General features: G+C 40.0%; 2 protein-coding genes across 3 annotated transcripts; both read left to right on the top strand.

The window, feature by feature from the left end:
- The first annotated feature begins 3,986 nt into the window (after window positions 1-3,986).
- On the top strand, window positions 3,987-7,322 carry LOC128449240 (carcinoembryonic antigen-related cell adhesion molecule 1-like). Its single transcript, XM_053432301.1, has 5 exons — window positions 3,987-4,032; window positions 4,142-4,474; window positions 4,988-5,263; window positions 5,343-5,591; window positions 7,315-7,322. Exons 1-5 carry the CDS (start codon window positions 3,987-3,989, stop codon window positions 7,320-7,322), a joined length of 912 nt encoding a protein of 303 aa, XP_053288276.1.
- A 981-nt stretch (window positions 7,323-8,303) lies between these two features.
- LOC128450056 (uncharacterized) lies at window positions 8,304-11,471 on the top strand. 2 transcript variants are annotated; one of them, XM_053433485.1, is made up of 7 exons: window positions 8,304-8,510; window positions 8,740-8,812; window positions 9,329-9,664; window positions 10,010-10,112; window positions 10,552-10,586; window positions 10,684-10,733; window positions 10,854-11,471. In XM_053433485.1, exons 2-7 carry the CDS (start codon window positions 8,749-8,751, stop codon window positions 10,986-10,988), a joined length of 723 nt encoding a protein of 240 aa, XP_053289460.1. In that variant the 5' UTR covers window positions 8,304-8,510; window positions 8,740-8,748; the 3' UTR covers window positions 10,989-11,471. The 2 variants fall into 2 exon arrangements, with proteins under 2 accessions (XP_053289460.1, XP_053289459.1); XM_053433484.1 differs by having other exon boundaries at window positions 8,308-8,510; window positions 10,678-10,733.
- Window positions 11,472-12,654: the final 1,183 nt, after the last annotated feature.

A 12,654-nucleotide genomic window follows, 5' to 3' on the forward strand; every position in this document is an offset into this window, starting at 1 on the left:
CCTAAAAGAATATCTCTACATTCACTTTTTCCAATTATGTTTTGGTCATATTAGCATTATAAATGCACGCTCATAGATCCTGTGTAGTCTCCCTAGGACAGCAGAACAGTGGCTTGTACACTTCAAACGTTTTTAACATTATTAAAAAAATACTGAACATATTCAACATGAACAATAACACATCCAAATACTCTAAATAATGGGTATGAGTGTGACAACAGTCTAGCGCAAGCATGTTTGCTAACAGCAGGCCGTAATGGCTCAATCATCTTGGTTTGAAATGAGTTTGCTTTCCAAATAAATAATATGAAAGACAATAATTCCAAAAGGCGAAAGATTTCCAAACATTGTAAAATGTATAACTAAGAGTAGACTTCAATTAGATATTACTTATATTTGATCACACTTTTGCGGGCATCAAAGCTCACACACATATTTCCCCTCACTCTTGTTCATGGTGACCTCCACTGTCTGTATGTAAAGTTTCAAGTGATTTTACTGTAGAATTTCTGACGAAGTTATAGTAGCCTTTATTTAATGGACGTACCAGTACAGTGCAAAATGAACTTCTATTTAGAGTATAGGTATAAAATCAGTGAGTGTGATGTAAATATTCTCTAGTTGGTTCGTGTCAGCCTGCAGGCGATGTTACTACGTCACCGCTGACGTCTGTCTGAGATACAAATCAGTGGCTTTTCTCAGCTGTCAAATATTAACAAATTTAACAGATAGGGCTCCATCAGGGGCTGAAGGGGGTGCAGTCTATGGAGGTCAGGGGTCAGAGGTCAAATTACCTGACAGATCTAAAGAGTTGTGACGTTTTAAATAAATTTTGTTTGAACTCTTTACCAAAATCACACACACACTACTTACCAAAACTATTTTGAAATCATAAAAATAACAATTTAGTGAGTGCAGCAGAGGGCTACAACAATCTTTTGTGATGTGTGTTTTCTAAACCAATGAAATATACAGAGAACAGTACAAGAAGCTTTTCCTATAATGAAAATTAAATTTAAAACTGATAAGGGTGAATGTTTTGCATTCAACAGCCTGAACACTGGTGACGCACACACGATGGCGGCGTCACTATATTGAAACAGGGGGTTTGGTTTTGAATGCAAACTGTGTCTGTCTCTCTCTCGTTTACATTACAGTGGCTTTACAAAGGCTTCCAGTGATTTATAGACTTGGAAAATAGCCCAAGAATCCATTCAGAGCTCATAAAAACTTACAGAGATAGCATGACTCTCTATGTGGAGAATGCATTTGGTTTCGCAATAAAACTTCAGTTTCAGTACATGTACTTATCAATTTCATTTATTAAGTTTATTGTTTATTTAGTTGCAAAATTTCGGCTCTTTAACAAATAAGTTAGTGGGACATTTACACTTGATCGAGTTTTGACTCTTTGTTGAGACGAGGTGTTGTAATAAAGCATAAGTAACTAATGAACAAAATATCTGTAGACGGAAACTGCAAGGGTAGGTGGAGGCATGCATGGCGGTGTTTCTATTCTTCTAATAAATGTTGGGACATGGCTTTTGTGCAAACCACAGGCCTCCTTTCAGTCAAACTTGAAAAAAAACATGCCGCATGTGCTGGAGTGGACTCAATCCCCCAAGATGCCACAGGTTCCATTGATCTTTGAAAGTCAAGGAACTCAGTCTCCCAGAGGATGTAACAGGATGCTGCATGTCCTGGGGTCTGGGCAATGTCACACAAAGGTGTCAAGAACCACCAGGGTCAACTCTTATTGGTCACTCTGGTCAAAGACCTGTGAGGTCACCGGGGTCAATATAAGGAGAGGTCTCCCCAAAATCTTCCTCTCTTCTTCCATCCCGCCGAGGGCGGAAGGCTGCTCAAGCTCTCTATCCAGCTTCCTTCTCTATCCAACCCACAACCGGAGGTCAGAGGTGCAGCTCCCAGCTCACCCCTCTCAAGGAAATCTCCTCGCCCTTCAAGCTCTACAAAACTCCTGGTAGCGACGCGATGTCCTGCAGGAGAACTTCAACCAGCATCTGAGCACACGGCTCGACAGAATCGTGAATGCAGAACTCTACAACCACAAAGCCAGGAGACGTCACAGAATTGCAAACTGAACAGCAACTTCTTATCTACATGATAAGCAAGACTGTTTACTCAATTCTGTGTGTTTACAAGTTTGATATATGCTGTGATGTTGTAGGTATAAGTTAAATGAAGGTTAATGCTAGTTAGGCTCGCCACAGGCATTTGTCCCTGAGTCTATCATTATCTGATTAACATCCACACAGACACGCATATAATCTCACCTAGTTAAACCTTCCCCCTCAGCCGTAAACCAACGGCCATAAAGCAACCACAGAAGAAGGGGGGGGGGCTCTTATCTTAGGGACCATATTTTTTAAAGCATGCTAATTTACATTCACACACACACTCACACACCTCCTTGTTAGTTACTTTGATTGTTTAGTAATCTGTGTTTTTATACTTTATTATGTTAATAATAAATGTTCTTCTTTCACAAATGTTCTGTCATTAATATTGCATAAGTGAATTTTGCCAACCGTAACACTGTTAAGAACTCCATAACCTTCACTGTTCATTATATAATCTTTAATGCTAAAATATTGAGATTTCTAATTGAACTAGATCTAAATGAAACTGATATTAATCAATAAATTGGCTATCTTTTCCCTTCTATGAAGGGTGGTGCCCCACGAGAACTTTAACCAATTAAAGTTATGATTTAATATTAATATTTTAAATATTAATGTTTTATATTTTATTTTGATAACCAAATTTATTGAGTGCATAAAGGGAGACCATTCTATGGTAACACTTTTTAAGCACTATTGCACAACATAAAATACTTTGTAATCTATTAAATTCACATTTAAAAACTATCCAAAGGGCAAAGATCCTAACTCTGTAGAAGTTGGGGTCACGAATAAGCACATTTCTTCATTTTACAGAATCAGAATCCAAAACCTTTGAGAGTCCCATCAGAACCACATCATTACGCATCACTCCCTGTTTACTGAGGGAACAGTGGGAGCACAGACACTGACTAACATCACATGTACACTCTCAGCGCCACTTACAAAATCACATTGTCGTTGAGTCAACACGTGTTATGAAACACATCGTACACACCGGTGACTCATCCCCGTGCGACGTTCCACCTCCCATAGTGTACGTTCACATGTCAGGAGTCATTGTCACTGTCAATACCTCCTTGTTTCCGCTGATGTGATGGTTGGGTTATGCAGTATTCATGTAGATTTATAAACAAATCTATATAATAAAGAAAACTAATTGAGACACTAAGACACATCCATAAATATATATTTTTTCCAATTTAAAAATCAGAGAATAAGGGCCGTGAGCGGTTTGTGAAGGAGGCTAATTGTCTCCGGGACCACTTTGATCCTCCTCCTCACGGAATGCTACGGCTCGCTGCTGCTTCTCAAACACAAGCCTGTTAAAAAACAAAACCACTCACCGGAGAGCTCATAAAACCACAACTCTCCACCACCAAGAACCAGCACTGTGACTCAGACCTCTGCTGCAATGCCAGTGTATTAACGATCAGCAAATGTATATTTTGATTAATGAATGGAGCATATTTATTTTATCGAGAAGGTGATCGGCAGCAAACATATTAAATTTAAAACCTTTATTTTGTTTCATTCACTTACTACTCTAGCTGATTGATGAGCAGCAGCCTCATGATGGTTTCAGTTTCCGTTAAATACAGCTGTTTACCATCTGCCTTGTCACGGCTCATGTCTACAAACACACACAAGTCCAAGTAACTCCTGGTCCAACATATCACCTGCAGGCATTTTGGTGTATGGACACAGTGGCATCGTAAACACTGTTAGTGCTTTGCATTACTGAGTGGGGGGGCTGGACTCGATACTGCTCTGTGGGTGTGGGACAATAAAAGAGCAGGAGCACCTCTGACTGTTCTGAGGCAACAGCGAGAGTCGTTGTTCACGATGGACAAGAAGATGCTCTGTGTGGCTGTGAAGCTGGTTTTGACAGGTACAGTTAAATTAAGACGATGTTTTATTAAGAGAAATGTGTGATTTCTCAGTTTTCACGCTGATTGAATGAGTTTTGTTTTTCATTTTGCTCTCGATCTCCTTCTCAGGTTACTTTGGTATGTGTGTGGGTCAAAGTATTTTACCCCCGGGACCCCTGAGTGGAGCCGTGGCAGACTCTGTGAAATTCAGCACAAACGTCCAGCCTCCGGCGACTCCATTCATCTCCGTCAGCTGGAGTTTCAAAGGGGTCAACATCATCACCTCCACGAGTGCCTCGAACACCACGAGGCCCGAGTACACCAACAGAATCTCACTGGAACGAGCCACGGGAGGCCTGGAGCTCAGGAACCTGGTGCAGGAGGACGGGGGGGAGTACACCGTCACCATCGTACCGGCGGAAGGGCCACAGAAGCAGGGGGAGACCACTCTGAATGTGTATAGTGAGTCCTCTATGGTTTTGATTTTACAATACTTGTTAAACATATATTTGTGATTTGAAAACAAAAAAAAAGACCCTCTAAAAAGTACATCCGATATTGATAGTCCAATATCATACACTCAAACCTTCTATGTCTAATATGGATTGTTTCAATTATCAAAATTACATCACGTTCAACTTATAATTGTATCTTCAAGGCTATGGTTTGTGATATCATCTGTTTTCAATGAAGTGATCCAAAGTAAACAGGATTTTTAATTTTTAGATCTGTTGCAGATAAATTCCATCCAGAAAGATAAGATATATCTGTCTTTCTAGATGTCAACATAATAATAATAATAATGATCACATTTGTAATTGTAACAGCTGGAATAAAAACATCTAAATCAATTCAAAGACAAATGGAAATATTGGTCATTTGTGGCCAATTTAAAATCCAACTTTATTGCAACATTGTAACCTTCAGACTTTCTGTCCATTTCCGTTGGGTTGACCTTCTCCTTGTTTTACGCAGCAAAGATAACAGCAGCCACCATCCGCAGCCCTGCAGCCGTCCTGATAGAAGATGAGAGCTCCACCAACCTCACCTGTGAGGCCTCCGGCTCCATCAGCAGCAGAGTGTGGATGAAGGACGAGCAGCCTCTCAGTCCCAGCAGCAGACTGAGCTTCTCCGCAGACAACCGGACAGTGTTCATACAACCCGTGGACTCCTCCAGCCATGGGCCTTACCAGTGTCGAGTCAGCAACCCAGTCAGCAGCATGACTGTGGTTCATAACCTGACTGTCAACTGTGAGTACTGCTCTCTGTGGGCCTCCTTTGAAGGAAAACTCTCGAGCCCTAACACTGAACGTGCGTTTACTCTGTGCAGTTGGACCACATAACATTTCAATCGTTGGACCGTCAGCTGCTCCGCCCGGCCAGCGAGTGACACTGCAGTGCACCGCCGACTCTGTCCCCCCGGCAAACTTCAGCTGGCTGTTCAACGGCAACGAGACCCGTGTGGACGACTCCATGTTTATCATAGAAAGGCTGAATCCGGAGAACACAGGGAATTACACCTGCAGCGCCCGGAACATGGTGACCAGGCGGGAAAACTCCACGGTGCTGAATCTGAGAGGTAAGGAACTGGAGATTATGATTTTGTACATTATAAAGTCAAGTGATGGTTAACTGTTGCCTTCTTTACTCCGTTAAGCGTCCTGTGCTGCCCCCTGCTGGTCATTTTCAGCGCTGGTGATCAGTGGACTGACCCTGAGAATGTTAAAATAAGAGCTAGTGGAAGGTGGGATATGTTATTTTGTTTTTTATACGTCTGCATTATTGTTCGTTATGTCTACTTCCTTCTTATTTACACTGATTTGTTTATGTTTTTTCCCCATAGATTCTTCCTCATTTATGTTTTTCTTATAATCAAGGACCCCAGTCAAAAACAATCAGAATTTACTACATGGAATGTGAACCAAGAGATGTCAATCATGCAGCTCGTCGTTCTGGAAGAGAAGCACTTACCAAGTTATTTAATGTAAATCTATATGAAAAATAAAACGTATACTGCCATCATTATTTGATAAGCCTGTTTATTGCTTTACTGTAGATATAAGCACCGAGGATTGATTATGTCTGGCATTCCTTGTGTGTTTTATTATATGTGGATGTATTATTGCAATTAAAAGTCTGCCTGATTATTACACAACCATAAATAGTTTTTCCATATAAGCTGATACAGGCGTGTTAATGATGAGAGCTGCTATTAACCAAAGGTCAAAGTGATTAATAGAAACACTTCAGGCATATTTCAATCACTGATTTAACAGCACACATCGTCAATCATGAGGAGAATCTGATTCATGTCGTTTCAATCCTTTTTTGGGCATCAGGTCTGTCAGGCTTTGCTCACTCAGACGCTGAGGTTTTTTTCCAAGAAGCTGTTGTGTAAAATGAAATTTCCTCCTCTGGTAACAAAATGTTCGGCAGTGCTTCCTCCCAACACTGACTCATGACCCTCTGAGTAACCATAAAAACCATTTCTCCTCTTTTTCTGCTTTGTTTTTCATTTAACATTGAGGTCAACTTTCATCTTTGTAATTCTGCCATCAATCTTTTTTTTTTCTTGTATAGCAAACATTATAAAGGCATATGTGCATCTCGTCTTGTGCAATAAGGCACAATGTACACAGTCCTGTTATGATCAGCTTTAGTAAAGCTTCTGCCAAAGTTCGAATTAAAAGAGCAAATATCTTCAATGTTTTTATTTAAAGGTTCAGTGTGTGGAGTTTAGTGACACCTAGTGGTGAAGTTGCATGTTGCAGGTGAATACCCCTCACCTCATCCTCCCCTTCCAAACCTGAGAGAGAACCAGAGCCTTCAGTTCATAAAAAAACCTCAAAAGGTGTTTAGTTTCGCAGAAGTCTTAAACACTGATATCTATGATCTTTCACAGTTTGGTGTGGATCGAAAAAATAATTGTATAAATTGAAAATGCATTATGGATTAAGTGAGGAAGGAAGCAAACCTCAAAACTGTACTGAAGTACTTCAGTCGGCGTACTTTACATTTCACCATCACACTAACTGACCTTTTCTTTAGCAAAATCAAATTTGCAGCTATATGAAGAATCTGAGCGGATCTACATGAATTATTAACTCATCAGCACAAAGCAGATTCCTCTTGTACACGCATGTAAACATCCTTTTCAGTTTTCTTGATGAAGACACAAAACTACATTTGCTGAATTTCTAACTATGAATCCATCCTACATGTGTTTTATGTGCGTTGAGGATCGTAACTCAGGATGCAGGGCTGCGTGTGTTTCACTTGTTATTCACTGTCTCTCCCTGCAGACCAGTAATTCACATGCAGCCGACAAGCTGAGGTCGACCAACTGAAACAGGCGAGGCTTCACATCCTGGACCCGATTACCCGTCTAACACCTGGGGATAACTCAGCCGCTGACTCTGATTGGCGGAGATAATTATACATCACTCTTCTGAGATGCAGCTTCCCTCAGGAGGTTTGCGACGCGGTTGTTCTGCGCTTTGCTCTTCTGCTTCTTTAATATCGATATCATCCAGAATCTAAACTAACACTGTTGAGTGACGTGAGTTGTTCGTTAAACTGGAAGTTCCTCAGCAGAGGGAAACTGCTTTTAAACATCACCACAATGTTCATCTGCTATAGGAAGAGGAAACTACCGATGGGTTTAACTGGAGTTTAACTGGTGACAGAACCCTTCAAGTCACAAGGGGAGGGGGCAGTGGCCTTACCTTGAACAGAGTCGAGTCAGGGAAACTGCAAAGGGCCCAATAGTTAAAGGGACGTTGCCTAATGCAGAGCTGAGTTTTTGTGTGTGTTTCACCCAAGTTTAACTTTTATTTATTTTTGTAGTTTGCCATTACCATTTTGGTCTGCAGAACTGGGGTAGTGGTTGTGCAATAACCGCGCCAGCCAACCTCACACAGGTTTCTCATCTCTTGTCCAAGGAAGTTGGTCATAAAATGAAACAGATGTAACTTTGCGGTTCATTGTGACAGGTTCTGCATATCTGCACATAGCAGAGATGTATGACAGTCAATAAACCTGGAAAAGTGCAATAATTACCGTCCACTGACCTATAAAAGAACAAAGATGATTGCAAATGATTGCAGTCAATTTAAAGACTATCTTCATGGTTGTTGTGTTTTATTTACAATTTTGGATGCATCACTTTAACATCATAATGCAAAACCTCCCATTACTGTATCTTTGCGGAAATCATCTGAGAATGTGAACTAGATGAGTGTCACATCCTCAATCGTCTCTGGTGTTTGTGTGGAATACAGTATCACCATTTGACCACACGGGGTCATTGTTTTACTGGTTGGGGTACAGGCTGCATGATAAAAATCTGGAGTAAAGCTGAGTAATAACTGCGGAAGACTTTTTGTTGTTCCTGTCTAGACAGACGCATTTTTTTTTTAATTCTGTTTGCCGGTTAACCTCCTGATGTCGGAGAACTTTCTCCTGTCGCCACGCTGCAGGTCTCCTCTGTGTTCACGAGGTGAGAAACTCTGAACTCTGTCGGTCTGAATGTCGACAAGAGAGCGGCAACTTAGGTTCTGCAGCTGAAACATGATTCTGTTCACTATTTTAACTCACTGTCTAACAGTAATTCACCATAGACACCTAATGAATTGCGTTAATTCATGTGTTTGGACCATAGACTGTATATGGTTTGGACATACAGCTGTACCTGAAGCTGTTTCTGTTATTTTGTCCACCACCTGTAGTCGTGAACAATGAAAACCGGCAGCACATCAACTCTCATTCTGCTGGAGATGATCTACGTCACATTAATCCCAGGTAAGATGAACTTTGGTTATTTTTTACGAGACAGATTGTATTTCCTTGTGAGGTGTATGGAACAATGTTAGCTGATGAATATTGATTTGAAGCCTGTAATAAGGTTTTAGTGACTCATCTATGCTTTAACAGAACAGTTTACAGCCATGTCTCTATGTGCACCTAGTTCCTCAATTACTGTCAATAGAATGTCTATATATTACAAGTTTAAGCACCTTGTAACAACAAGGAAAAAAGTTGAGAGCAAATTTAAGATCAAACAGCATTAGAGCAAGAATAAAAATCTTAAAGATAAAAAAACATTTACTACGTAGAATTATGAATATAAGCAATAACCCTAATTAATAATACTTTTTATAATTATTACAATTTGGATATTGATTTTTTAAAATATTTGATAGTATAAAGTAGGTCAAGCTGCATGATTTTTGAAATATTCATTTTCTATTTACTTCTTCATTGTATTTGCATCACTTCCATCTGCTGCCACATCACCTTCCCTTTTTCTTTTGTTAGCTCTGAATGCATCAACGATCAGCGTCCTGCCCGAGGTGACTGGATATCTTGGGCATGATGTCACCCTGCCATGCCACTTCATCAAAGCATCAACAAATTTCACTGTTGTTCAGGTTCAGTGGGATCGGCTGGAACCAGAAAGATATACAATCCTTGTTTCTAATCCCCAGTTTGGGGTGAACATCTCTGATAGTCCTCTGAAAGAGAAGGTGAACGTCACAGAACAGTCGTTGATAATTAAAGATGTCGAACTGGAGGATGCAGGGCTGTACAGTTGTCTCCTTACAATCTACCCCAGTGGTCCATTTGAGAGAACGACCAAACTCATTGTTCGAGGTGAGTGTGGAAAGTAAAGTGAAGACCCCCAAGCCTACAAATAGTTGTCATCAGATAATGTTTACTATTAATTGGCTTTTGTGTAATCATACTTTAGATTATTTATCAGTGGAGAATAACATGGTTCTGATTGTCTTGGTAAATAAGTGGAACTATTGCAGATGTCGTAAACCTCAACTATATCAATCATCATGATCAATTTCATCCTTTATTGTACCAAATTAAATTGTTACTGATCTCAGAATAACTTTCTTTATTGTTAAACACCACGATCTTTTTAAAAATAAATTGACTTGATAGTCACACACAGAGTAAATCATGGTCATGTTTTGTTTCTTCTTCCAGAACAGCTGCCATTATCATCAGGGCAGGTGTCCGGTATAGTGATCGCTGTCATACTGCTGGTGGGGAGCATGGCAGCCATAACGTATTTCTTCTTCATCAGAAGGTGTGTGTGTGTGTGTGTGTGTGTGTGTGTGTGTGTGTGTGTGTGTGTGTGTGTGTGTGTGTGTGTGTGTGTGTTTGTGCGTGTGTGTGGGTTTTCTGTAGGATTGTTCAGTTGATGCTCTAGGAAAAAAAACACCTCCCACAAACAATACTCACTTGTGTAGTTTTTGCGTAATCCTGCTAACAAACAAACAAATTCAAATGAAAACTTTAACTTGGAGGTAATAACACATTTGGAAACATTAACCTGAGCTCCTGCATGGGAACTGACACACATTTGGTATACTTCTTTTTATATTTCATAGATTAACTATTGGTGATTTAATCAAAATAATCTGCTGATTCATTAATAAGATAAATAATCTATCCTGATATCTCAGATTTTAAACAACTCCCAGAACAAATCAACTAATCAAAGCATTTTTGATTCCTTTCCTAAGGTTTGACTCTTCAGGCAGCCACAGTGTCTTCAGTGGTGAGAACAAAAACATTTCCTCTATTAAATTATTTCATATCTTTCTGTTGTTGTTTCCAGTTGCATTGAATAAAGCCGCTCTGTCTCTCAGACACAGGTGGGACAGTGATGGATGTGTCCAAGTCATCTGGCATTGAAAGAGCTGAGGTGAGCTCTGAGCTTCTTCGAAGCCGTATCTCTGAATTGAATAAGTCGATGTGGGATAAAGTTTGTTTACTCTCGGGCTGTGATAAGAAAAAAAAAAATGTCTCTCCATTTTCTCTGTAGGACGTGGTCTACTCTGGAGTCAAGCTCAAACCACTGAGAGGTGAGACGACCTCGAGCAATGATGAACACAGGAGGCCGTCGAATGCAGACGTCACATACGCAGATGTTATGATTTTGGGTCGGAGGCCAAAATGAGGGCAAAAAATAAGAAATCACTTTCAAAGCTGCTGTTTGTAAAGTACATTTATTATAGTCTTGGTATCATTCCACATATTGTAATATGGATGAATGGACCTGTGGTCTGAGTGCCAGCTCAACGACAGCCATTCTCGCCGCTCCGTGAGGCCACAATCTTCACCATTTAATCAATTAATTATCAATTTAATAACTGGCACGAGACAAACTACAGCTGAGGCTGATGAGAGTATAACCTAAACTAGATTGACCCTTTACTTCGCTTCACTAGATTTCTTGGAAATCAGTGGCGTAGTTTTTGCAAAATATCTTTGCAGTATAAAACATAACCTTTTTGGAGAAGGTAATAACACTTTGTCCTGAGAGGCAGCTCCATGAAAAATCTGTTAACGAGGTAACTCCAAAACATCCTCCTTTAATGTGTGAATTAGATTTGATTACCTGTAGCTGCTCCTGGATTTCAATAAAGAGCTTCTGAGTCCATCTGCTTTCAGTCATTTGTGCAGAAATTGCTTCATGTAAATGTTTCTTGTGGCTGTTTTTCTTGCTTAAGAAATTTACAAAATATGGTTTGCGCAGTAGCTGTCATGGTGGAAACCTGCTTGTGCTTTTTCTCTTATTCAACTGGCCACTATATTTTTGTAGGGGTACATTGGGCTTTTCCATGTTGGACACCATCAGTGAACATCGCTGACTATGTCTCATCATTTCCTGGAATACATATCATACATTTTAAAATAAAGACAGAGTTAATGACAGATAACGGCATCGATATTCTATAATTTTATTTATTGTTAAGAAGTGTTTCACAAAGATGTTGAATTGTTTGTCGCCTGTTTTCTCTCTGCTGCACGTGAATTAAAGGGACATTGTCTAATGCAGAGCTGAGTTTTTTTTGGTGTTTCACCCAAGCCTAACTTTGATATATTTTGGTATTTGGTTTTTTTTTTCCTTCTGACTTTATTTTTTTAGAATTCAGACCTGTACTTAACATATTGCTGCACTCGGAAATAAGTTGCAACTGAAAAACTACTACACTCGGACTGCAGAGCTGGGGTAGTGGTTGTGCAATAACCACTTCGGCCGACCTCACACAGGCTTCTCATCTCTTGTGTAAGGAACCCTTAAACTGGAAGTTTCTCAGCAGAGGGAAATCTGCTTTTAAACATCACCACAATGTTCATCTGTTATAGAAAGAGGAAACCACCAATGGGTTTAACTGCAAATTTGACAGAACCCTTCAAGTCACAAGGGGAGGGGGCAGTGGCCTTACCTTGAACAGAGTCGAGTCAGGGAAACTGCAAAGGGCCCAATAGTTAAAGGGACATTTCCTAATGCAGAGCCGAGTTTCACTAAAGTTTAACTTTTATTTATTTTTGTAGTTTTTGTTACCAGTATTATTTTGAAATGCAAAACTGGGGTAGTGGTTGTGCAATAACCGCTTGTGCCAACCTCACACAGGTTTCTGATCTCTTGGGTAAGGAAGTTGGTCATAACAGGAAAAAGATATGTAACAAGATGTAACTTGGCAGTACATTGTGACAGGTTCTGCATATCTGCACATAGCAGTGATGTATAACAGCCAATAAAACTGGAAAAGTGCAATAATTACCGTCCACTGACCTATAAAAGAACCAAGATACAAATGATTGCATTCAATTTAAAA

The sequence above is a fragment of the Pleuronectes platessa genome, chromosome 10 (assembly GCF_947347685.1).
Source record: "Pleuronectes platessa chromosome 10, fPlePla1.1, whole genome shotgun sequence".
Lineage (NCBI taxonomy): Eukaryota > Metazoa > Chordata > Actinopteri > Pleuronectiformes > Pleuronectidae > Pleuronectes > Pleuronectes platessa.